This window comes from Rhopalosiphum padi, chromosome 1, assembly GCF_020882245.1.
Source record: "Rhopalosiphum padi isolate XX-2018 chromosome 1, ASM2088224v1, whole genome shotgun sequence".
Taxonomy (NCBI): Eukaryota; Metazoa; Arthropoda; class Insecta; order Hemiptera; family Aphididae; genus Rhopalosiphum; species Rhopalosiphum padi.
This window is the reverse complement of record NC_083597.1, coordinates 63,693,074-63,718,715: the sequence shown is the minus strand read 5'-3', so window position 1 is coordinate 63,718,715 and position 25,642 is coordinate 63,693,074. Positions and strand designations below refer to the sequence as shown.

The following is a 25,642-nucleotide window of genomic DNA, read 5'->3' as shown; positions in this document are numbered from 1 at the left end:
AATCACTTGGATTTTGGTCCGGGATTCTGAATGGGCTTTTGTTCCACAAAATCAAAACGCATATGTGTTTTATCTGCAACTGTTATCAGCAGCTGTGATCATCGAAACGGATAAACATCAAATATATTAATTAATAAAAAATAGTAAAAGTAAATACATCACAGCTGCGCCGTCACTACCGCGACTGTTTGAAGATGTTGTGATGCCGAGGCTGTGTGCCTGTGTAGTGTACGTCGTACTGTCGTATACCGTCCGTATTAGTTTGCTGTGGACGATAAGATAATAAACCACAATAAACAATATTATAATTTAAAAGCTTAATGTTAAATACAGTATATTTTAATTTTGTATTATTCCCGTTTTAGTATTGTTTTGTTTTTAGTTATTCAGAGTTTATTTTATAGTTTTAATTTTATTTATATACATTTTTCATTCCAATGGAGACCAATAAAGACAAGAGACATTCCACGGGATCCGAACAATCTAATAGACTTCACATGACTGCTCCTAGAACGTTTTCAAATCAATGTCATGTATTGAATAAAGGAGCCATAGATTGGTAATCATTATTTTCAAATTGTAATGTTTTATACTTTTTATTAAGAATTGTGTTTATATGACAAACTTTTTGTTAGTTTCAAATTTGTTTAATTTAAATTTAGGTTGTTTGGATATTTTAATATTTATAATGTTAATTAAAATATTATAGGTCTGAAAATGGACTTTTAGCTTATGGGTCCAATAATCTAGTTGTAATTGTTGATACAGCTAAAGTCATTCCAGTCCAATGCTTCACCGATCACAAATCTTTAATTAAAAAGGTTAATATTTTTGACATTTTATCACCTATTTATTACAACTACATTCTACATTGAATACAATAATGTTTAGTCAATGATTAAAATGTATAATACAGTTATTTAGAAAACATTTTTCAGCTTTTATGGGTTCCATTTGATTCTGTTTCTGGTGCATCATCTGAATTAGTTTCTGCAGATTGTACAGGTGATATTGCCTTATGGGACGTATGCCGAGGTCGATGTATCTCATGGATTGACTCAGAGCAAGCAAAACCAGTTAATGGTAAGATGTTTCTTTTATATGATTGTTAATCATGATTTCTTACATTATTTAACCATCAGGACTAGAGTGGGTGCCATCCTCGTTAAACAATGATTTGCTATTGGGAGTTCTACATGCTCCTTACACATTTTCTATATTAGATGTACGTAAAGGTACTCGACTTTGGAAAAAAACATTTTGTGATACAATCAACAGTTTTGCTTTTGATCCATTTCATTTAAACAGAATTGCTTGTAAGTTGTTCATAAGCTATTAATTTTGATTTTATTATATTACAAGCTATATTTTTCTAGTTTTGTGTCCAGAATGTATATTATTTTTTGACAATTTTGAACGTAAAACAGCACTTAGTGGTAATGGGCGTAAATTTTACATATCAAATACTGCAGCTGGTGAGAATTCAACTGTAAATGAAGAATCTACACGACCTAGAACTAGATTCAAAAGATTGATGAAGGGTTTAGTATTAGGGGAAAGTCAACCTAAGTGAGAACTTTTGTATTTTTTCTAGAATATGAATGATATAAATATGTATTTATATTTTTGTTATATCAAGAATGGATCCTTCATTAACGGTTTCTGAATGCATTCAATTTACATACCACCGTGCACTACGAAATCATATAATTTTAATGTATCAACATGATATATTAATTCTTGATCTATATATCAGTATGACAGTTGGTGTTATCAGTATAGATCGTTCTTTTTCTCCATTTTGTCAGGTAATATATTTAAATGAATTAACTTTATTCATTTTTTTTTATAGTATTTATAAAATTTTTAGATGTATTCTTGTCGACAACGTGACATTATATATTGTTTACAAGAATCTGGAAGTTTGTCATTGAAATTAAGACGTAAACCTATAGCAAATTATTTGATGTCCCCCATGGATGCTTCTCCTGTAGCTGTAGCTGGCAATGGTAATTTTGTGTGTTTATATATACTATATAGTATACCATGTATTATTTGATTTATGTTTTAGAATCCTCTTCTGATACATATTTGTGGTATGAACATAGAATACAAAGTGAAATAATCAGACAGACAAAAAATTCTAAAGTTCTTGGTTTAGCAGTTTGTCCAATTACTGAAAAACACTGTGGTTTGTATTGACATAATTTAATACTTTAAAAAAATTTAATTATTTTTTATTATTGTTATTTCTTTAAATATAGCAATACTATTAAGTTTGGGTAAGATTATGTTTTTTGAACTCGAAAAAATTATGTCTGCATCCAATGATGTTTCATTTTATCTTGGACGACGTGATAATCACAAAATTGCATTAAGTAACATTTTTCCATCGTTCAACGATGTAATTAAAATAAATAAAAATAAAATAAAAACAAATTTCTTTTTAATAAATTTTTTTATATTTTTAGAATCAAGGCTTAATACCAAAAGTACGTTTATATCCTCGAGGAATGCTTCCTAGTCTAGAATCTACATTAACTGTTATTAAATATTGTCCGCCACTAACATCAGCCACAAGAGCTAAATATAAACCTCTTTTAGCTGTAGGTACAAATTCAGGAAACATTGCAATTTTTAATTTGGCTACAGGATTAATGTTGAAAGAATATCATGTACATTCTCATCCTGTTAGGTAAGCTATAAATAATAAATTAATGATAATATTTTAGTTTATCAAATTGATCATAAAATCATTTTTAAATATTATGTTAGAGGTATTGAATGGATTAGTCAGCGCTACATAATTTCTTGGTCATTTTATTCATATACATTAAATACTAAGAGTCAAGTTATTGTAACTGATATTCAGTGTGGACAGTCTACACCTGTCCGTATAAATAAAGTAGATGAGCCATATGTAGTATTTGTAAAAGTATCACCTTTAAAGTAAGTACTTGTTTTAATAACACAAAATTAAATTTTATAATAATTTGGTTTCAAATTCTTAGACAGTATTTTGTAATTGGCATTAAAGATGGACCAGTTGAAATTTGGGATTTAAAATCAATGTCTTTGTTAAGTAAAATGTCAAAAAGATTTCCACCAGCTGTTTGCATGGTAATTATTCTTATAGTATAAATTATTAATATTCATAATCAATAGTTTTTATACATTTTTTTCAGGAATGGGTTCAATGTAACTTGTCAAAAGGGAAAAAAAATAGTTTAACTACTACTATAATTGAAGGTAGGTACATAAACATATAATATTGTTTATTTTAAATCTAAGATAAAGTTGAAAGAAACTCATTAATTTTAAATTGTGTTATTATTATAATTAGAGAATGAAATTGGATCAAAATACCCAGAACATTTGTTGATTTCTGATATAACAGGCAATCTTTATGCTTTCTTAATTGATTCAAATAGTTTTTTAAAGCCCGGTACTATGATAGAGCCTGGAGTAAGTTTAAAAAACTGTTATTAAAAAATGATTTATTTATCTTTCAATTTCTTATTAGATTTTGTTAAAACCTCCTGTATACCTTACATGCAAGTTGAACATTGCACTTCAAGCAGACAGTGATGGTAATTTATTTGTGTGGGATTTAAGTAACCAGATGGACAAACAAAAACAACATATTAACCGTTTGGAAATTCGAAAATTAAAATTTGCACCTGGTGCTGGGAATTTTCGATTTTTATGTCTATCATCAGATGGCATTGACATTTTCAATGTTTTTGGAGTAAGTATTCTGTACACTGTAATTTAAAATTATAGTAATTGATTATATTACCTGCATATTAAATGAAATGTTAGTGGGAGTGTACAATACACACATAGTAATAAAATAAGAGTCAGTGGCAGAATCAAGCCTCCCTTGATTGTTATGTTATGTGTGTAAGGCCTAAAATCAAATCCTAAATGTTTTGTTTACAAAATGATATGATATAAATATAATATAATATGATTAATTTTGAAACCCACTCAAAAAAAAAAAAATCCTAGATTTGCCATTGATAAGTGTGATAGTTATACAAATGTCTGTATGTTATTTTTAGTCTCCTCAATCCATTGAAATAATTTCTACAATGAAGATGGATAAAAAGTTACAAGTTGTGGATGCTGATTGGGCTAGTGCTGAACACTCTGTAATCATGTTTAATGATCATTCTATAAGAGTATTTGACCTAAAGCTTACTAAGTCTTACTCTTCAATATACAACTATGAATTTGATGGTATAATATTAACATTATTACATATATTAAATATAATATTATTATACTTTGGCCCATGAGTGAAGTAAAACATTTTGTATTGATCAAAACCTATGATGTTGGTATGTCTAATGAGTGGGCTGAAGTATTATAATATAATTTATAATATATTTATTTGCAGTATGTATCACAACTATTTGATACATTCCAATGTAATTTTGTCATATTTTCCTAATGCACCTTATTATACAGTAATGTGTAAAAACATATAATAACTTTTTTTTTCACATGATTATTATTATTTTATTTTCTAGATTTACTGGGGCCTCCTGCAATTTTAGATCGTGATTTATGCAAGATGTTTTATTTTTGGCTTTCGGCTACTTGTAAAAAAGTTTATAGCACAGAACTAGGTTTTAATAATTATGAATTATCTCGTAAGTAAAAACAAATTCTTATAAATTATTATTTTGAATGTGATCCACTTAGTTGTAGATAATATTTTTATATTTTTAAAGTTATTAAAAACGCCTGTCATTCTCTACCGTGGACAGAATTAGAATTATGTACAAAAATAGCTGAACGGTCTTTAATAGTATGTCAATCACTTGGACTAAAGAATGAAGTTCAATTTTGGACAGTGGCTTTTCACTATATCATGGTGGGCGATGATTATGCTACAAGTGTTATCCCTCCTTTAGACTCTTGTTATGATGTTGTGTGCGACTGTGAAACGTACCGAGTAAGTTGAAAGATATATCTTTTTAAATTTTAAAGTAGCCAATAGTCATACTCAAAATTATAATAAGCAAACTATTTAAATAAGTTATTCTTATTTATATCATAGTATTTTTGTGGGATTTTTTTTCATAGAATAGTACAGTGTTTTCATGGATAGTCAAACATAAAATGTTGATTGTAAAAAATTTACTTATTTAAGAAATCATAAATCATAATCTGCTTGATATCTTTGTTATATAAATATTTTCTAGGATTAATAATTGTAACGCTCTATTATATACAATTGTGTTTTAGTATTTTTAATATTTGATTAATAGCAAATTTGCATTATTAAGTAAGGAAAAATGGGTAATGTTTAGAAAATACAACTAGAACGAGTCTTATTACATGAATGGAAAAGTGGTGACTATATGCACATGAGACGTGTTGCTGATAAATTTATATTACTTGGAGAGAAAACAAGAGCATTAGACTTGCTTTTAGCGACCAATGTGAATGATCCAAACTATTATACAGACGCACTGAAGTAAATATATTTTTACACATTATGTTTTATGAACATTTTAAATAATATTTTATTAATAGGGCTTGTTTGATTGCTACTGTGGATTCTAATACTGCTAATCAAAGTACAATTAAATTGGTAGCAGCTAATCTCATTGCAGAAAATAAAATTGATGAAGGTAAAGTTTTAAATTAATACTAAAGGTGAATTATAATTTCGAAAAGGTTATTTAATTCAGGTATTCAACTATTATGCATGATTGGCAAAGGATCTCAAGCATGCCGCTATCTTATATCATACAATCGATGGGAACAAGCTGTATGGTTAGCAAAGTGTTCATTGTCAAAAGACGATTTTGATACAGTTTTAAAAAGTTGGGCTGATCATTTACTATCTAATAGAAATCAGGTATTTATAATTAATATTTATTATAGTCTAAACTATAATTAAATAATGAAAGATTTATTGAGTTATATTAAAAATAATTTATTAAAATTTTAGATTATAATTTTGTTTATACTTCAAAATTAAAACAATTTATTAGTGTTTGATTATTTCATTATAATTACAAAAAGTAATAAACATTATTGAATTATTTTAAAAGTAATAAATGTTTATTGAGCCTTCAATTAAAAATTTAATTTATTTTTGAATAAATTGTATATGTTGTAGGAACAAGCTGTTTTGGTATTGCTGTCGTTAAAAAGGTTTAATGATGTATTGAAAATATTAATCAATAGTGACCGTATTTATAGAGCTGCACTATTAGTTTTAGCCTGTCAACAAAACAATATTGGTCTTGATAATATCCTTTTCTTCATAATTTTTACATACATAATTAACAATTATTGTATTTACTTAGTTCATTATACTATTAAATAATCCTTAATTCATATCTTTATTACGTATTTTAGAAAAAGAAGTATGTGAAAAACTCAAACGTGAATTGTACATTAATGGAGGTGATGGTGATGTCGTGGACAATCTTTTTAATGAAAATAAAACCTGAGAACAAATACCTACTGTGATATCTAATTATTTTATCTATTGTACTATTAAGTTTTAGTTCACACACAGTTTACTTTTTATCACATTGTATCAGTTGTATTTAAAATATAAATACAAAATACATATTTTCGCATTATTATGGAGTAATTGCTATAATCAGTGCAATATTCAGACTATGATAAACCATATGTGTGTTTTATTTTTAATAGTCTCGTAATATCAGTCATAATTTGTAAATGATGTTCATCATTGTTCATGAGTCATGCCTGTATATTAAATTAGTAAGTTGTTCTCAGACAATACATACATTGTTGCCAAAAATATATATTTATAAAAGTCCTTTTTTTTAGATTTAATGGTTTTATTACATTAATCAGGTTATATATATGTCACTGTGGTGCATACCCTCTCCTTGATTGTTTTTAAGCTGCAAAAATTTAGAAATCTTAATTATGTAGTAAATCTCAAAAAACCATTTATAGTCATGCTATAAATTTCTTATCCTCGTATAATTAGAATTTAACTTTCTCATCTTCATTTTTTTGAATTTGCAAAAAATATATTCAATGATGCTCTTTAATATTATTTTTTTTATTTCAAAATCATTTATTCACAATTTATGTTTCTGAACTAATTCACAAAATAATTAAAAAATCTTATATTCTTAATAAATGGTGCTCTTAGAAATTATAGACAATCAATTAGTCTTCATCCCAATGTATACAATTATTCAATAAATCTTTCCTTGACAATACTTGCAATGTTGAAGGTAATCTAAGGCACAATTCAAATGAAAATAATCGCTTGGGTGGTGGTATACTAGTTCAGTTAGCTTCAGTTGCAAGTCTAGCAATAATTGAACTTGCTCTCCAAACATTTCTTCTCAGTGTATTCTACTCTCTCATCCATTAGTTATTTAAACAGTGATTCATTGTAAACAACTTATCAAGAAATCTCAATTTTTCTGTCGATGAAGTCTTTTAAGGACTATCTACCTACTCTCAGTAATAATTTTTCTTAAAGCCAGAATGTTATTTACGTTGATTTCATACTTAACCCAAAAGGGACAGTCTTGCCTGACTTCTCTTTATAATTTTCAGAAAATCTTAGGTCGAGGATTTTTATCCATCACTCTTCAAATTTTTCTTTACACACCTATCATGATGTACACTATCCGATTAAGCTGTCAATGATTAAAAATTAATAAACTTTTAACTTATCACATATATATTGAAAATATTTGAATCAAAAGTATTACAGTCGATCAAACCATGTGATAACATAATATCTATGTATATGAGCAACATGCTTTCCATTCGGATCGACTCCTCCTTATATGCAATGTAGCATTAGTGAATTACATACATGAACGCATTCATTTTGTGAACAAGTAGATACTGTAATATACTATATTTTAGTATATAAAAGTATATACATAGATTTCTCTAAGGCATTCGACAAAATAAATAATACTGTTTTCATGTAGGTTCTGACTAATTATGGTTTTGGCAAACCCCTAGCTATATGATCCTATATACTCTCGACTTAAATCTTATTTGTCAAATAGGCATTAATGAGTTAAATCACAAATTACTGTACCTTCATCTGGTATAAAATTGTATCATCCCTTCTTTTTTCAACGTTGGTAAATAGTGCATCCTGTGTATGAAAATATAAAAAAATTCACATGTTTGTTGATGATATTTTGAAGCTATATTAAAAGCTATGCACAAATATAAATCAATCTAGTCTTGATTATGGAAGATATTGAATACTTAATTCAATTCGTGTACACGATTTATTTTGGTTCAATACTCAATAATCCAAATTTCTGGTGAAATTGTTCGTGATCTTGATTTTAACCCATCACAGACTTTTAAACATCTTAAATTTTTACAGAAGAACACAGATGGTTTTAAATTATATATTTCTTTAAAATCATATTGCACTTCAATAAGAACCATTCTTGATCCCATAAATTTTTTGCAAGCAAATTTTTGCAAATTTTTGCAATGATTAGGCGGGTACAAAGAAAATTGTTGTTTTTCTACTTTTATCCTAAATATAAATTGCTACCACATAACTACATTAGTTATTAGCTGCTTGGTCTGAATAGTTTATAAAATCACTGGAAAACGTCTAATATAATATGTTTCTTACTTATATTTGGTTATTTTGATTTGGTTACCCTTCTAAACCGTAGTTTGACCAACGAAGACCATGGCTTTGACTACAAAGCATTTTAAAAATAAATATGTCCACTATATAAACATTATAAACTTGTTAATTTAAGGTATACACTTGTATTTTTGTTATTGTTATGAGTATTAAAACATTTAAAACCAATAAAACCCTTTTTCTTTTTGAATAAATAAATAAGTACGTTATACATATACATATTATATACCTACCTATGTTTTAATATTATATACACTACAGCAGTGGTCTTCAATCTTTCTGGACTCGGGGCCTTCTTTTTTAGGCCTACATTTTTTGCAACCCACAGGTTAAAGACTACTGCACTACAGCACTACCTTTACAGTTTAATGATATTAAATCCAAACATTAAGTATCATCAGTGGTTTCTTTTCTTTATTATTATAATAATATAATATATTATGTCCATTGTGTCTCGAGTGTCGGGGGGGGGGGGTACAAATTGTATAATTATTCAAAATAAAAATTTTAATATTTAGATTTTTACCAAATCATACAGATTTTTAGATTTATTTTTTTGAACTAAATATGTTTTTATGGTATGTTTAATTTATTAAAATATTCTATATTACAGTTTTTGTAATCTCTACATTATTTTTATGTAGGACCATATTATCCTGATATCACAACTAAACAATTAATTAGAAGGACTAGGAGTACGATTTAAGATTATATATCTTATATTGTGTGTTTATTAGAAATCACTCATTTATAAGAGTGCCCCGGATTCAACAGTTTTGGGAGAGCCAAAAACATTCTAAAATACGAAAATGATTTTTTGTAAACGTATTATCTATTAATATTTATTAACATTGTTGTATTATTAGCTTATTATTATATTAAAAATTGTTTAAATAATTTAATTAGTGAATAAGAAAGATCTGATGTGTGAATTAAAGATAATAGAACTAAAAGATATATCAACTATCAATTCCTAAATATAGTATAAATAAATGAATAAATATGCACTTTTTTCTTAAATTTATAAATTATAAAAATTAATACATTTTATTCATTATTGTATACTCGTAGAATGGATTTATAACTTTTTCAGTCATAAATCTAAAGCATATATACAAATGTTACAATGTTTGAGGCTTAGTAACAAAACATAATTATTATACGATAGAATATTTTGAAGAAATTGTTCATAAATTTATTGAGAAATTTTAGTTGTGTTAAGCTAAAGCAGCTTTAACTACATATACATCACAAATGTTCCATGTACTATATAGTATATAGAATTTAGTAAAAATATTAATAAATAAAATAAACAAGTAAATTGTGTTCAGTAAAATCAATTTATTTAGTATAATTAAATTATTTTTGTTAAAACAAACAAATGTTCATAACAAAAAAAATATACATAAATTGAATTACTGCAGAATAATTATAGTAAGATAAAATATTAACATTAACTAATACATATATTATCTGACAAGAGTACTGGAGATCAAAATATTCTAAGCTAATCAATATTACAAACGGTTAAATGTGTTAAATGTAGTCGATGATGTGTATTTAATAGTTATGAATATCTTTCCTTGATAAATATACTACACAAAAACTGATATAACCACTTGAGGATATTTAAAGCCAAGATAAAAAACAAATAAAACAAATATAAACCATAAAGACAAATGAAATTAATTTATTTATTATCTATCTGATAATAGTAAGTAATAACATATTTTTAAACTATATTTATATACTTTTAGCTTAATAATATTTTAAAAACTAAAAATCACATAACACTTCAGATGAGAATATTGTTAACCAGAAATCGGTTAGATATTCTGTTCAACCTTACGAACAGTCTTAAAACTTTATTATTCATAAAACTAAATATTCAAATTTAAATAACTAAATTTTAACACTAAATTCTAGAACAATAAAATTAAAATTATATTTAACTATTGCAGTAAGCCCATAAAAATTAATTAAAATTGTACATAAATAATTTGACAGATATTTGTTAAATAAATTGATATGATACGAAAATTAGTTAAATAAAATATAAACATTGACACTCTTTTATCACCATATATTGAAGACAAAAATTAATATATTTTTTAAGCATTATAGGTTTATATTCAATTTGTATTTAAAATTTGAGAATTTGTTTTCATCAAAAAGTATATATATAGTTTAAATTTGTATTATTTATATACTTTAATGTAAAGAATACTGTTATAGGTTTTTATAATTTTATCAAAGATAAGTCTCATCACAAACCAAATATTATAAGTAAAATTAATAACAACAATTATTCAAAAACTGTTCAATTCAACATTTAAATAATAAATTGTATACAAACTTGAGGATTAAAAAATAATATTAAATTTCATATAGTAAAACTGACATTAATATTTATTGTTATATTATATGAATTAAATAAATTTAATTCAATTATACTCAACCTTAATATAGACACATAGTTTAGTAATTGGTTGTTTAATTTTTTGATGAGTTTATTTTATAAATTAAAACCAGTTAAGGGAATTTTAATACCATTTAAGCATCAGACTTAAACTCATAGTATCCAATATTATTTCACACGGATCTTAAAAGGTTATATACTGCTCCTGGTTTTATTTGACCTTAAATATAGGCAGTGTTTTAAATATATTCATAAGAATAATAATATACATTAGTAGCTTTTTTTTTTTTTTTGAAATCCTCTATATAATAATTATTCATTATTAATAATACAAAAAAAAAAAAAATCATGATCAAGAAAAATTACACACTAGATTTTTAATTAATTGAAAAAGAGGAACGTAATTGAGAAAAAAAAATTGCTTAGAGCAGGGAGCTGAGATTAACCACTTTCCATAGCTTCTGACGGATTTACGATTTGGTAAGCAATTAAATATTCAGGATAAGCCTAAAAATATATATCATGGATTAACTTTGGTTAATATAAGTATGTATTAATTATGTTCATTTACCTGTTCGCCTCGATACACAACATATTCAGAGTAATTTAGTCCACCAACACTAGGTGTTCCCATAACAGAATGATGTCCAGGTGGTGCATGAGCTATTTTTATCGCATTGTATTGAACAAATGACTTTCCAAGAGTTACTCGACACATAAGTAAATGTCTTAAAAAAAATAATGGATTTTTATTTATTTGTTTTTTATTTATTTTTACATGATAAATAAATACTGACCTCAAACATTGATAACATGAACGATCTTTGTGTGATGGACAACCTGTTCCTCCACCAATTCCATACACATACTGATTGCTTTTGGATGAGTTTTCAGCAAAATATATACCTAAAAACTTGATGTTTAAATACACTTTTTCAATAAAAGTATCTTATAGTTTAAAATTTACCAGCTCCAAACATGCCGCCAATATATGCATGTCTTTCATCAAATCCTTTTTGGACAATTGCATTAATGAAAGGTGATCCATGGAAAAGCATTCTTTCATTGGCCTGGTTACCATTTTCTAATGACACTTCTCGTTTACGATGTATATAACGATCCCAAAGCTTGCGATTTTGAATTTTTTGAATCTGAAATTTTGGAATTTTAAATAAATATTTATTGCTTTATTTTAAATATAAATATACTTACTCTGACAATATTGTATCGATTGAATATTCCACCAGACTGTCCATTATCGCGATGTTCTCGTATAGTACTTTGTAATTCTTGTTCAACAGTAATAAATTCCTTGTCTTCAGGTAATAAATCAATCAAAAGTGTGCATGGCATTCCACCCGATAAACCAGAACAAACACCTCCTACAAATTAAATCAGTCTGGTAGTTTCAAAGATAAGCTGTTGTCAATAAACTTAATTTAACATTTACATAAAAAGATTAAAATACATAATATATATCATAACAATATTTATAAATTTATAATAAAATACAACATAAGATTTTATATTTTTTATAAAATATAATAATTACCATGCTTAGATACTAGTTTTTCCATCCCTTTAATTAGTTTATGCCGATAACCATATGCCGTAATTCCAATTTGTTTTAAGTCTTCATGTTCCATCTCTGCTAATATATCTAGAGTTATTTGTTCTCTTTCAAATATTTCATTTAAATGTTCCAAACCAAGACTATGGACAATAAAAATTAATTATATGTATAGCATGTATGTATAGTTGTACTTAAATGTTACCTAGAGAGGAATCCTTGTACAGTTGATAATGTTATACAATTTGGGTGAGGATGAGCACTCTCGTACCCATTAACTGATCCATCTCCTTGTGAACCTAACATAAAGGATCTACCAGTTCCACCAGGACTAGGTAATGCAACCGAAGCTCCAGATGGCATGACAACTGTAGCTGTTTCTTCTGGTGACAATTGGGGTGGTGTAGGAACATAAATTGATGCATTGTTGTCAATTGAATTTGCACTAGGATGTGAAGCCATAGCATCTGTTAATAATGATCTCACGTCTTCAGCTGTAGCTAATTCAAGAGGAGTTTGTCCTTCTTGGTTACGTAAAAAAGGATCAGCGCCATGAGCCAACTTTAATAATATAATATCAATGATACATAAATAATATTATATGTTAAATTATATCAAAGATAAATAATAATGTAAATATATAATGTACAACAGATATTTTAATATAACTTACAAGAAGTGCACTTAGTTGTGTTCGACCTTTTTGAGCGGCTTCATGTAATGGGGTAAAACCCCAATTATCAGTAGCATTTACAGTAGTGTTATGTTTGATTAAAAGAGCAGCAAGATCTAAGTGCCCATATGAAGAAGCATTATGAAGAGGAATTAAACCTCCTTTATCTTGGGCATTAACATCTGCTCCTTGTTCAAGGAGGAATTCAGCCACTTCTAAGTTATTATAACCAGCTTAACATTTATGAAATAATAAAACATATTATAATTAATTTAAGGCTAGTTTTTGAACAAATGCATTAATGTAGTTTTACCAGCTAAATGCAATGGTGTAGAATTTCTTCCTTGAGTATCTCGACAGTTAATGTTTTCTGGGGTAAGAAGTCTTTGAACTCGTGCTAGTATACCTTTTTTAGCAGCATCCAATAGTGCTGCATTACCTCTTAACAAATCAGCAACTTCATTATCATTGTCTCTGACTAGCCCTAAAGGAGTATGTCCATCACGATTTTTTTTTGTATCATCAGCACCATGCTAATATTATTTAAAAAAAATATGAATTAAACAACTTTAGCTTTTTAAAATAATAATGATAATTATAAAAAAAAAAAATAATAATAAATGTACCTGCAATAATAATCGTACAATTTCATATTTTCCTTTAGCTGCAGCTTCATGAAGTGGAGTGAATTTCCATAAGTCAGAAACATTAACATTGGCACCATGTTGAATTAACATATCGGTAACTTCAAAATGGCCATATGAGCAGGCATTGTGCAGAGGTACAAGACCACTATAGGTACATATTTTTAAATTATTAATTTTATCTTTGATATATTGTAAATTAAAATTAAAGTATACACACCCTTTATCTTTTGCATGAACATCAGCACCATGAGAAAGGAGATACTGACAAACTGCTACACGGTTATAACCAGCAGCAAAATGAAGTGGAGTGGAATGTCTATTTTAAAAAAATTTAAAAAATTTATAATTTTATTTAAATTTTGTTTGATATTGAATTTTTAATAGTAGGTACTATATTATTACCGTCCATCTAAATCTCTACAGTTCACAATATGAGGATAAACAGTTAACAGTCTCTGAACTTTTTCTAATTCACCAGCCTTAGAAGCTTCTAATAGTTCAGATTCTAAATCTAAAACCACAGGAGGCTCTGTAATACATTATACATTAAATTAATGAAATCAAAATCATTTGTAGTTTATATGATGTAAATTACCTTGTAATATTTTTTTAATATTTTCAGTAGCCATATCAATTGCTTTAAATCCTTGTATTGATGTAATGCTAGTATCAATATTATATGATAAAAGAATTTTACAGCCTTGTAAACAATCATTTCTTGCACATCGATGTAAAGCTGACAATGATAATTTTTTACGTCATAAATAATAATATATTTAAAGAAAATAAGAAGTTAACTAATAGGTAATTAATAATTACCTGTTTGTCCGAGTCCATCAGTAGCATTAATTCGTGCACCAAGTCTAATAAATGTTTCCATCACATCAAAATGACCATAGTCAGCAGCTATGTGTAAAGGGGTCAATAAATCTTTATTACATTCATTTATTTGTGCACCTTTACGAGATAATAGTTCAATAACTTGCTTGCGTTTTGAACCTAATGATGCAGCTACAATATGCTAAAAAAATACAAATAAATAGTACATATTATATATAGAATATAAAAAAAATTATTATCATAACTTACAAAAGCTGTATCTCCAGTTAAGTGATGTTTAAATTTAGCAATATCCGAACTTAGAAGTTTTTTAACCTTTGAGACATCGGCTAGACGACATGCTTCCAATAAACAATAACCTTTAAATTCATCTACATACATATAATAATATAGTTATTAGTTATAAATAAAAATTATATCTCAAAAATTTCTTGTCTTACAAGATAATTTTTCTTGTAGTTCTCGTGTGGATGCTAAGTCAATAGCTGACTTAGAATGACAATTTAATAATGTTGGATCAGCGCCTTTGCTTAGTAATAAGGAACAAACTTCCACACGCGATTTAGATGCTGCTTCATGCAAAGGAGTAAATTGCCATAAGTCCATAGCATTAACACAAGCACCATGTTTTATAAGCATTTCTGTCACTTCTATGTGTCCATATGAACAAGCATTATGTAATGGAACAAGACCGCTATAATTAAAAATAATATGATATATTTTTATTTGATTTAAAACGAAAACGAATGAATATACATTTAAATATAATAATAAAAACTTCATTATTTTTTTTACCCTTTATCTTTTGCATGGACATCAGAACCATGTCTAAGGAGTAATTGAACACACCGAATACGATTAAAACCAGCAGCTAAATGCAATGGTGTAGATTTACGTCCATCACTTGCATGGCAGTTAACATTAAGAGGCGTTAAGAGTGATGATAATTTTGCATCATCACCAGATCGACTAGATTCAAGAATCTATAAACATTTAAGAATAAAATAATTAATTGACTATCATAATGATCTAATTATTGTTATTTCATACTTCATCTTTTCGCCATTCTCCTACTAACACTTCGTTGATACCAGGGACTCCACTAACATTGGCTAAATCAATAGGTGATTTATTTTCTGAGTTTCGGATTGTCGGATCTGCTCCATGTTGTAATAAAGCTATAAAAGATTTTTTTATCAGAAATAATAAAAAAAAAGGTAATTTTTTATTATATTGGATATCCCATTTGTACTTTACCTATACATATTTCAATTTTTCCTTTGGCAGCTGCTTCATGAAGAGGTGTATAATTCCAATTGTCTCTTGTGTTAGGATCAGCTCCAGCTTCTAGTAATAAACCCACCACATCCTCGTGTCCAAATGAGCAGGCATTATGTAATGGATGAAGTCCACCGTCATCATGAGCTTGAATAGATGCTCCAGCAGCTAACAATAGTTCAACTATATCACGCCGACCAAATCCTGCAATGATTTATAAATTCTTATAAACTTTACTCAACTTTTATTGTTACACAACAACATATTATATAACTACTTTCTATTTTTAATATTTGTTTTAATTGAATATATAAATTATATTTGTTTATTTTAGGTAGGTAACAATACAAAATGGAGCGAAATATAAAATAAGTATACTAAGAATTGCATTCTTATTCTTTTATACATCTTAATGGGTATTAAAATGCCTATTGTCAAACCTATATAACTTCCTCTCTAAAAATCCTTTCCATCAGCTGTTCAGTATTGTAATTATTTTTATTTATAACAATAAAATATAGAATTTACCTAACTATTAATTGATTAAAAAATTCAATTGTATTAGTTTTACAATTTTAATTTTTTTTATAAAAAACCTATGTCTATTTGTAGCATAGGAATTATGAATCCTCTTAGTAAGATAATGATTATTGAACAAAGATTTTAATACTTAAAATGCATAAAAAATAACATCATTTTGGATTTAAGTTTATGAGCAAAAAAATATAAAATTAAAATATTATAACATTTAACAGTTAATAATATCTTATAAAACTAATGTCACAATTATTTTGGTAGATAAGTGGGTATAATAAATAAAGTGTTAAAACTATTAATGTATTAATCTGTCAAAAAAAATAAATTTGTATATCTACCTAACACATTATACAACGGAATCTTATTTACCTGCGGCAAAGTGTAAGGGAGTACTTTTTCTGCCGGTCGTATCCCTAGCATTGACAGTTTCGGCGTTTATTTGTCGTCTGACTTTGTTTAAGTCACCCGATTTGCAAGCTTCGAACAGTTCTCGCAGTGGGTCCTCTTGAAGCAGAGCATATATGTTGGGTTGTTCAGATTCAAGCCGTTTGGTACGCATCATGGTGATGGGCGCTTTTCTTGGAATAGTCAAAGAAGGAAATTACTATCGTCAGGCACGAAAGGACTCAACTACATCGTAAGAGACAATAACATTGCTCACTGTGCAACTAGTGTCAAGTCGAACGTCTATTTAGAGTTCGGCGACAGATGTTGAGGACCGGGTATATCGTCTCCTCGGCTAACGTATTGGCACGCAGCACGTCGGTGCGTGATTGGTAAGCTCAAGACCATATTTGTGCAAACGATGAAAGCGACGGCGATTTGAAGGACATTTACAGGAAAATATTCGTTCGCTCGAACGACTGGGGCAAAAAAAAAAATTATCAGAATCCCGACAGTCCGGTGATCCGAAACGAGCACCGAGCAGTGCACTGTGTCGTACGGGTTCGACTGTGTCGTATTGGCGGTGACGTGAGACAACGATTTTCCTCCTTTCTTTTTCTATATTTCAGAGGTATTAGGTACACACACACATAGATACCACTCAACAATTACTTACCGCCGCCGCGGCTGCAGCAGCTCTGTAGTCTACTACTCTACTCCGTTCTTTCTCTTCTCTCCGCCGTACACCCGGCTGTCATAATGACGATGAGGAGAGGAACGGGTAACGGAGGCGAGTAGCCGACCAGTGTCGTACTGTTATTCCCCGCCCCGTGCACAACAAGACAAGCACAGGCGCACGACAAGACATCGGACGTAGCAACAGTAAAGCCGTAAAGGTAAACAGTGTTAGCCCGAGGTTGTGCGCAATGCCGTGAAGCATTATTATACTCGAACTCTATGGTTGGTGGACGGGGTTGTCATGCGCATAATAAACTTGTCATTCTGTGGGTGGGCGGTCGAGTGTTGCGCTGAAGTGGTACCACCAATGGTATCAGCGGTTGGCAGCACCGGTCCATCCATATGTTATATTCACCTCCCTGCAACTTTACTGTCCCTTCTCCGGTTACGGTACGTGTGATAGCAGACGGATTATTTTCGATCAATTTTCTCCCGTTTAGGTTGAACAGCAGGCTTGCCGTCTCGGTCTCCCATCTATCGTCGACCTTTTCCTCAAGTGTTCTTATCACTTGTACTTGGTAGTGCCCGCAGCCGATTATTTTCACAGAAAACGATTAGTTTTCTGGTTGCCGTCGCATTTCTCCAACCGGTCCAGCTCGTCCGAAATAATTTTTACGCTCACGATGGCTGCTTCCACCAGGATTTTCTCACGAATCGCAGGTAAGATAAGGGTCTTACGCTACTCTTCTAATTATGAACGACGCGTTTCGTTTCGAAGACCGAACCGTGTCTAGAGGGGCCCTATAACAATGATTTCCAGAGAAATTAACTTCCTGGTTCATGTATTTGACCTATTGTTACTTTACGGTACAATCATATCTGAGCTTATATATGCATACTCCAAGTCTAGTACTCTAGCTATGCCCTATAGGGATAAAAGAAATGTACTTATACATTCCATAAGACATTCCACTTAAATATTTCAAATTCTTAACTATTGATAAATTATCAATTACACAACCATGATAAAATTAATAGTCTTATTAAAATGGTTGACTGTAAAGTACAAATATTTTATTTTGTGCTATTAAACTGTACTTTGGCTTATTTTATTAATTATAATTATGATAGTAATTAGTAATATATTGTATTATGTTTAATCTACTGGTATTATTATACTATCTACTTTGTTACAATATGCGACTTTGTATTAGTACTAGCATTTTAAAATGGTGATTTAATAAAAAATAAAATTTTATCATGTTAATCTTTAATTATTCAACGTTAAAAAAAATTAATTATAATAAAGACAGCTTACATTTTTATGTTTCATGGCTTTAAATAAAAATATTTATCTTTTAATTTATGTTGTAGTATGCAATTTGATGGGCATACGATCATCATCAAATACAGTTGACCCACGTATTTATGCTGAAACAAGAAAAAATTTACTACTCACAAAAGATACTAAAGTAATTTGTCAAGGAATGACTGGTAAACAAGGAACGTTCCATTCTACTCAGGCTCTAGAGTATGGCACTCGTATGGTAGGTGGTGTATCCCCTGGCAAAGGTGGAAAAACTCATTTAGGCTTACCAATTTTCAACTCTGTCAAAGAAGTAAGTGGTATAATAATATTTTTTCTAGCCATAAAAATGTATTTACTTTTTAATTGGTTATTATAGGCAAGAGAAGAAACTGGAGCAGATGCTACAGTTATTTATGTACCACCACCAGGCGCCGCAAAAGCAATCTCAGAAGCTATAGATGCTGAGGTTCCTTTAATTGTTTGTATTACAGAAGGAATTCCCCAACAAGATATGGTACGAGTGAAACATAAATTAATTAGACAAAATAAATCTAGATTGCTTGGACCTAATTGTCCTGGAATCATCGCTCCAGAACAAGTATGTAACATATTCTATCAGCATAGGTAGTATTAATTTGTAATATTAAATACATTTTATCAATTTTTTTAGTGTAAAATTGGTATTATGCCTGGTCATATCCATTTAAAAGGATCTGTTGGTGTAGTATCTCGGTCAGGTACACTTACTTATGAAGCTGTTCATCAAACATCTCAAGTTGGTCTTGGACAAACACTGTGTGTTGGTATTGGTGGTGATCCATTCAATGGTACTGATTTTATAGATTGCTTAGAAGTATTTTTACAAGACCCAAATACACATGGTATTATTCTCATTGGTGAAATTGGTGGTCTACAAGAAGAAATGGCTGCTGAATATTTGATAGAACATAATTCTGTAAGTAATTATTTTTAATAATACCATTAATTATAAAATATAAGCATATTATTTATTAAGGGTCCAAATGCTAAACCAGTGGTATCATTCATTGCTGGTCTAACAGCTCCACCAGGCCGCAGAATGGGACATGCAGGAGCAATTATATCTGGTGGAAAAGGTGGAGCTCAAGACAAAATTAATGCATTAGAAAAGGTAATTTGATTAATAAATTAATTTTTGATATCAATTTATAACATTTATATTCTTTTTAGGCTGGTGTGGTCGTTACTAGGAGTCCAGCTGCCATGGGCATTGAATTATCTAAATTGATGAAATGAATTCATAAATTGTTTGTTGGCTGTTAGTTTGGTATTATATTTGAAAACTATGGTGATTTAGACTTAACACATTTAACCTTTGCATTGGTTAGGTTAAAGTGGCTTTAATTAAGAACAATATATTTGTCATTTTCCCTATTAATTAAAAAATTCCATTTTACCATTAAAATAGTACCTACTATTGTCTTTTACAAGCAGTAAATTTATTTAATTAAAAACGCTTTTGACAGTATAGTCTGAAGAATAAATTATAATTTGCACTAAAAATAAGCAAATAACAGCACTACATGTTAGATTATTTTATTTTAAATAAATCTATTGAATTGTACAGTTGGAATTTGTTATTTTATCATAGTATTATAACCCTACATTTTGTATGTTATATTTTATTGTTAACCATTTTTAAAATGTTAAAATATTTAATATAATTTTAGATTGTATTATTTTATCAACTATCTTATGTGTTAGAAAACAATTAATTTTATGTTCTTCAATGCTGTACATTAAAAATAAAAAATTATAAAATTTTCTTAAACAAGAGAAACAAATTTAAAAATTAATCATATTTTTACTATTTGATTTTGTTTTGTCTATAAATGACTACTAAATATAGTTAATGATTTTTTTTGTAGTTACAAATTAACTGTATACATCTTTAATCATCATTATATTTGTATTCATACCTTTAAAATGGTTAATACTGAATGAACAAAAATATTTCCTTTTGTTGCCTATATTAACATTTACTATCCTTGTTTATAACATACTTTTTATTTCATCAAATTAAACATATTTTTCTCGTATTGTTTTGTATCATAATTTATAATAATGGCCGTACAATAATTATAATTTTAAAATGCATTCTAAATAATTTAATTATAATATTAATTGTTTATGGGTCAAAGAATCGTTTTATGAATGTGTTATCTTTGTGTAATGTGTTATTGTTAAAATACAATGCCTTAAATGTTGCTAATAGTATAATAATAATAATAGAATAATTAATTGTAAATAAAAATGGATTTTAAGTACAGAGTTGCTTAAAAGGTTAAATATCAGACCTTGGATTGAACAAAGTTCAAAATATGTACATGTAACATAATTCCACAAGTATAGTATTTCTGTGCATTAGTTAGTTAAAAAAAACCACTCAAAATGATGGTATAACTTCAAAATTCATAAAAAAATATATAGGAATGTTTTTAGGAGGGTAAATTTAATATACTGAACTTATTTTGTACATTTTTTTAAAAATATTGCAAATTTCAATTAATTATTAAAAGAAAAACATTGTAATATATCAGCCTCTCAGCAAACAAGCCTGGTTGTGCCACTGCACAAAAAAAAATTCCCAATAAGTAGCCGACATATGAGTAACTGATTTTCATTTCATGACCATTGATAAATATTTTTAATTGATACATAACTTATTACATAGGTTAAAAAGAAACAAAATGCTTATATAATTTGAATTTTGAAGCTGAAATGGACTATTATAATTTGTAAATTGTTTTCAAGATTCGAGTGCCTGGGATAAAAATTAAGTAGAACAAACATTTTTTGATAAATATGAAAAGGTACCCGGTAGTTTCCACTCTGGACCACAAATGAAATGTATTTGATATCATGAAAAAGATAGTTTGTTCAAAAATTGGTGACATACATAAAATAGAATTTTCATGTAAGTAGTGAATGAGATTGATACATTAACTTGTATAAATACATCATCAATTAAACATTTATAGTTAGTAAAAACTCTAACAAAAATATTAATTCTCCACTAGACTTTAATATTTATATAATTATGGATTATTATAATTAATTCAAGTTTACATGGATGAAAAAATTATGTCTAAATAAAAAAAATTATACATGATCTGTTAAGATGTAACAAAAATATTTATGTTTTATATTATTAATCATCTGTGTATTCAAAAGGTTCAGGTGCTTCAGGTTCCTTATCATCTTCTGGTTTAGGTCCAAAAGCAGCGACTGGTTCAACCAATTGTTCGTCTTCAACACCATTTTTAGTAAAACGTGTCATGATGATACCACCAATGGAAACATCTTTTAAAGGTTGATATGCCGAATTTTCAACTAATTGTAAGTGCTTTAGTTGTTGTTTCATTATTCTAGCCGGATTATTCAGTATTTCAAAGTTGGGTTCAGGTTTTTGTTCTTCTTTCTTTTCATCCTTCTTCTTGCTGGTTGTTGCTTCTTTTTCGTCAATTTCCATTTTTTCACTAGTGGATGGTTCAGCATTTTTTACACTTACACTTCCACTTCCACCTTCACGACGTTTAGCTCTTGCAGCAATACTTAATACAGCGGTAGTGACTTTTTCTCTTTCTTCTCGTTTCTTTTCTTCCATTGCTGCAGGATATGCGTACAATGATGGTTTAGCATTACTTTTCAATTCAAGAAGAGGCATTTTAAGATGTGCATTTAATGCAATGATACATGTAGGGGTAAAAGCTAGTGCTAAACAATGGGCTAGTGGAAACCAATACCAATATTGAGTAAATAATAACAGACCGACAACTGCCAACATATTAGTATGACCAGTTCTAGATTCCAATGAAATCGAAACATTACGACCTCCTCCATCAATAATACCTTGGGCAAGAATAGCTCCAAACTTAGCCATGACATCTTCATGTTTATCAGTAATCACTTTGGCATACAGTGAACGGAATTCTTTTACTTTGGGGCAAGTGCTTTCTGTTTGTTGAATAAGAATCATAGCAGATGCAATTAAAGCTCCTTGACGTACATAATTAACTGGGTCATTGGTCATTGGTTCTAATAAATTAATAGCTTCTTTGAGTCCGGTTCCAGCACAAGCAATACCTAAAGCCATGGCTGCACCATATCTAACATGAGGGTTATAACTTTCAGCAAGTAAACTAACAACTTGAGGACATTGTTCTGGTGTTCTGAATAACAAAAATCCTAAGCCTGTGACAGCTGCGCGACGTACATCATCGTTAACATCAGACACTGCGACATGTAAAAGTTTCCGAATAGCCATATTACTTCCAGTTCCACAATATGCCATTGATATTGTGTACATGGCAGACCGGCGTAAAATTGGATCCTTATCTTGTAATAATGAGGTAATTAAAGGATCAGCTTCTTCTAGTCGACCATACATGACAAATGATATTCCAACAGCTAAACCTCTCAAAATTTTTTCATGTTGTGTTACTTGAGCATACGCCACCATGTCTTGAAGAGCTTCACCATTTTTCGATCCCAACATAACCAAACCCATAGCTAATCCAGCAGCTTCACCAGTCACAGCATCATCTTGATACATATTGAATTTCAACTGTTCATAAATATCTTCACGACTTGTACCCATTGCTGAAAGACCAATTCCTAAACATCCTCCATGTTTCACAATCTAAATAAGAAATATTTTTATTATGTTTTATTTAAAATATATTTAATTATATTTATAATTTACTTCATTATGAGCATCTTTAAGTTGTCCAAGAAGATAGTCATTGATAGCAGCACCATGGTTAGCATGAATCAAACCTAAGGCATAGAGACCACCGCCTTCACTATATCCAGAACTTCCTGATGAATTATTTTCTCTAGGGGGTAAATAACTGCGCATAAGTTCAAGAGCGTCTGTTTCGTGACCTCTATGAATAACTCCAAGTGAAGCAGTAGCTGATAATTTTGCCCAATTTGTAGCCCTGGCTAGCCATTCCAGATTATCTCTAAAACATGAATTATTTAAAATGACAATTAATAACAGAACAAGAATTTGAAAAAAAAAAAACAGCATTGTCTTAAGTGAATTTCACTTGTAAAACTAAATATCTACAATTTTTAAGAAGTTTTTATTAAAAACAATTTTATTGATTTCTGTACAAGTATTCTCGGGTTTTAGTTATTAATATAATAAAAAACAAGGGTTATCTTAGAATTCTGTTTGTCAAAAACTAAATAAAAAAATTTGACAAAAGATTGAATTAATAAATGCAATTAGAAAATATGGAATAAATTAATTTACCTTAAGAACTGATCACTAGTAGTACCACTATGCATGAAACCATTGGCAATTACTGTGGCTGTATGGCAGACACTTGCACGAATTGCTTCTTTTGTATTTTTTAAAATCAACATGTCTGTATGGTTACTCCTAATTAAGAACTGAAGATGTAGCTCAATACTCACTTCCCCACTTAATACTTTTGTTAACTTTTGGATTACTTCTTGTCGATACTTATCATCAGGCCCAAGAGAATCAAAAGAACGTTCTTCAACAACAGGTTGAGCTGTGCTGGCTTCAGTTGAAGCAACAGCTATAGGTGGGGCAACAGTTTCTTTTTCTGTACTACTCTGGGCTGCAGGAATTGCTTTAATGACATGTGTTGCAGAAGGTATGGGTGCTGTTTGGCGTAAGGACTCAAGAACACTGGATAGAAATTGTTGGGTAGCTGATTCATATAAATCAAATGCTATTTGATATGCCATTAAACAATTTTTCTCATCATTATTTTGTATCAAACCTTCAAGAAGTTGAGCTACAGATTTGGGATCATCCAAAAAGATGAAACATTGGCTCATGTTTACATAGTCTGGCACTTCAAGGTTTCGGTACAAACCAATGAGACAACGTAATACAGTACTGCGGAATTTGCGATTTTCAATAGTACTCATAGCCACTTGGAAAGCATAAGATAACATTTCATTTACATTGTCTGATGATTCGATGGATTTGGCAAATATATCCATGCGTCTCGTTTCTAAAGCTAGACCTAATGCTTGTTTGTATTGCTTGTCGTCCAGACATCTTTGAAACATACGATTGACAATTGCTTCCAAACGCACATCCATTACAGGGGGAGAGCTTGGATTTTCTGCAGCCTCTACGCTCAGTTTTGTGTAGTGATCGATACATTTTGCTATAATAGTCTCCACGTATTCGTTACGAGCATTTACGTCAAACAAGTCGCTAGCACCCAACGCGTATTGTAAGGAATCCGCGAACGAACCGAGATGATAATATACCTTGCTAGCAACTAGAGCAGCCAAACTTTGTTGTGCGAACGTCTTGTCTTCGTGGAGGAATTCAATTTTTTGAATTGCCTCTGATATTTCTGGCCAAAATTCGTCGACAATAGCATCTAGTTTTCGAAGTGCGAAGATTTTTAATTCGGACGCAGGCTCGTCCAGCAACGATATTACGCCTGCTGCCGACGTTATATTCATTTTGTAATAGACTTTAATAATTAAAAATGAATTATTTCAAATGAATTTCACTAAACTTTGATACAAAAGCATAAAGTACTCCACTGTTTCTGTTAAAATAATGACAAGCGAATATCGAAACATCCATCCATAACAATAAAATACAAGTCA

General features: G+C 29.2%; 4 protein-coding genes across 4 annotated transcripts; 2 read left to right on the top strand and 2 right to left on the bottom strand.

The window, feature by feature from the left end:
* Positions 1–41: 41 nt before the first annotated feature.
* On the top strand, positions 42–6,611 carry LOC132917470 (WD repeat-containing protein 11-like). The gene is made up of 23 exons (XM_060978219.1): positions 42–559; positions 710–821; positions 939–1,083; positions 1,143–1,316; positions 1,377–1,569; positions 1,640–1,808; positions 1,871–2,009; positions 2,072–2,191; positions 2,265–2,404; positions 2,472–2,695; positions 2,776–2,949; positions 3,012–3,120; positions 3,186–3,249; positions 3,344–3,465; positions 3,524–3,748; positions 4,065–4,242; positions 4,536–4,658; positions 4,740–4,963; positions 5,322–5,488; positions 5,548–5,645; positions 5,706–5,875; positions 6,140–6,272; positions 6,373–6,611. Exons 1-23 carry the CDS (start codon positions 438–440, stop codon positions 6,474–6,476), a joined length of 3,429 nt encoding a protein of 1,142 aa, XP_060834202.1. The 5' UTR covers positions 42–437; the 3' UTR covers positions 6,477–6,611.
* Positions 6,612–10,316: 3,705 nt separating this feature from the next.
* On the bottom strand, positions 10,317–17,914 carry LOC132917469 (poly [ADP-ribose] polymerase tankyrase). Its single transcript, XM_060978218.1, has 20 exons — positions 16,987–17,914; positions 16,060–16,284; positions 15,853–15,980; positions 15,598–15,785; positions 15,243–15,496; positions 15,052–15,173; positions 14,782–14,983; positions 14,558–14,698; positions 14,365–14,491; positions 14,180–14,278; positions 13,942–14,107; positions 13,629–13,848; positions 13,316–13,548; positions 12,848–13,203; positions 12,625–12,785; positions 12,285–12,454; positions 12,040–12,223; positions 11,870–11,978; positions 11,644–11,800; positions 10,317–11,579 (listed from the first exon to the last, which is right to left on the bottom strand). Exons 1-20 carry the CDS (start codon positions 17,177–17,179, stop codon positions 11,514–11,516), a joined length of 3,501 nt encoding a protein of 1,166 aa, XP_060834201.1. The 5' UTR covers positions 17,180–17,914; the 3' UTR covers positions 10,317–11,513.
* Positions 17,915–18,158: 244 nt separating this feature from the next.
* Positions 18,159–20,593, top strand: LOC132917473 (succinate--CoA ligase [ADP/GDP-forming] subunit alpha, mitochondrial). Its single transcript, XM_060978223.1, has 6 exons — positions 18,159–18,399; positions 19,054–19,298; positions 19,365–19,586; positions 19,659–19,943; positions 20,004–20,138; positions 20,198–20,593. Exons 1-6 carry the CDS (start codon positions 18,363–18,365, stop codon positions 20,261–20,263), a joined length of 990 nt encoding a protein of 329 aa, XP_060834206.1. The 5' UTR covers positions 18,159–18,362; the 3' UTR covers positions 20,264–20,593.
* A 1,439-nt stretch (positions 20,594–22,032) lies between these two features.
* Positions 22,033–25,618, bottom strand: LOC132917471 (26S proteasome non-ATPase regulatory subunit 1-like). The gene is made up of 3 exons (XM_060978221.1): positions 24,291–25,618; positions 23,733–23,994; positions 22,033–23,669 (listed from the first exon to the last, which is right to left on the bottom strand). The coding sequence occupies exons 1-3, from the start codon at positions 25,490–25,492 to the stop codon at positions 22,179–22,181; spliced, it is 2,955 nt and encodes a 984-aa protein (XP_060834204.1). The 5' UTR covers positions 25,493–25,618; the 3' UTR covers positions 22,033–22,178.
* Positions 25,619–25,642: the final 24 nt, after the last annotated feature.

Bases quoted from the DNA above. Each gene is read 5' to 3' on its own strand.
- LOC132917473 (XM_060978223.1), top strand. From the start codon at position 18,363: ATGGCTGCTTCCACCAGGATTTTCTCACGAATCGCAG. The intron at 19,299-19,364 runs GTAAGTGGTATA...TGGTTATTATAG, and splicing joins TTTTCAACTCTGTCAAAGAA to GCAAGAGAAGAAACTGGAGC. The intron at 19,587-19,658 runs GTATGTAACATA...CAATTTTTTTAG, and splicing joins GAATCATCGCTCCAGAACAA to TGTAAAATTGGTATTATGCC.
- LOC132917470 (XM_060978219.1), top strand. From the start codon at position 438: ATGGAGACCAATAAAGACAAGAGACATTCCACGGGATCCGAACAATCT. The intron at 1,317-1,376 runs GTAAGTTGTTCA...ATATTTTTCTAG, and splicing joins TCATTTAAACAGAATTGCTT to TTTTGTGTCCAGAATGTATA. The intron at 3,749-4,064 runs GTAAGTATTCTG...TGTTATTTTTAG, and splicing joins ACATTTTCAATGTTTTTGGA to TCTCCTCAATCCATTGAAAT.
- LOC132917471 (XM_060978221.1), bottom strand. From the start codon at position 25,492: ATGAATATAACGTCGGCAGCAGGCGTAATATCGTTGCTGGACGAGCCT. The intron at 23,995-24,290 runs GTAAATTAATTT...TTCATGTTTTAG, and splicing joins ACTAGTGATCAGTTCTTAAG to AGATAATCTGGAATGGCTAG. The intron at 23,670-23,732 runs GTAAATTATAAA...TTTCTTATTTAG, and splicing joins TTAAAGATGCTCATAATGAA to ATTGTGAAACATGGAGGATG.
- LOC132917469 (XM_060978218.1), bottom strand. From the start codon at position 17,179: ATGATGCGTACCAAACGGCTTGAATCTGAACAACCCAACATATATGCT. The intron at 14,108-14,179 runs GTGTGTATACTT...ATGTACCTATAG, and splicing joins GTTCATGCAAAAGATAAAGG to TGGTCTTGTACCTCTGCACA. The intron at 13,549-13,628 runs GTAAAACTACAT...ATAAATGTTAAG, and splicing joins TACACCATTGCATTTAGCTG to CTGGTTATAATAACTTAGAA.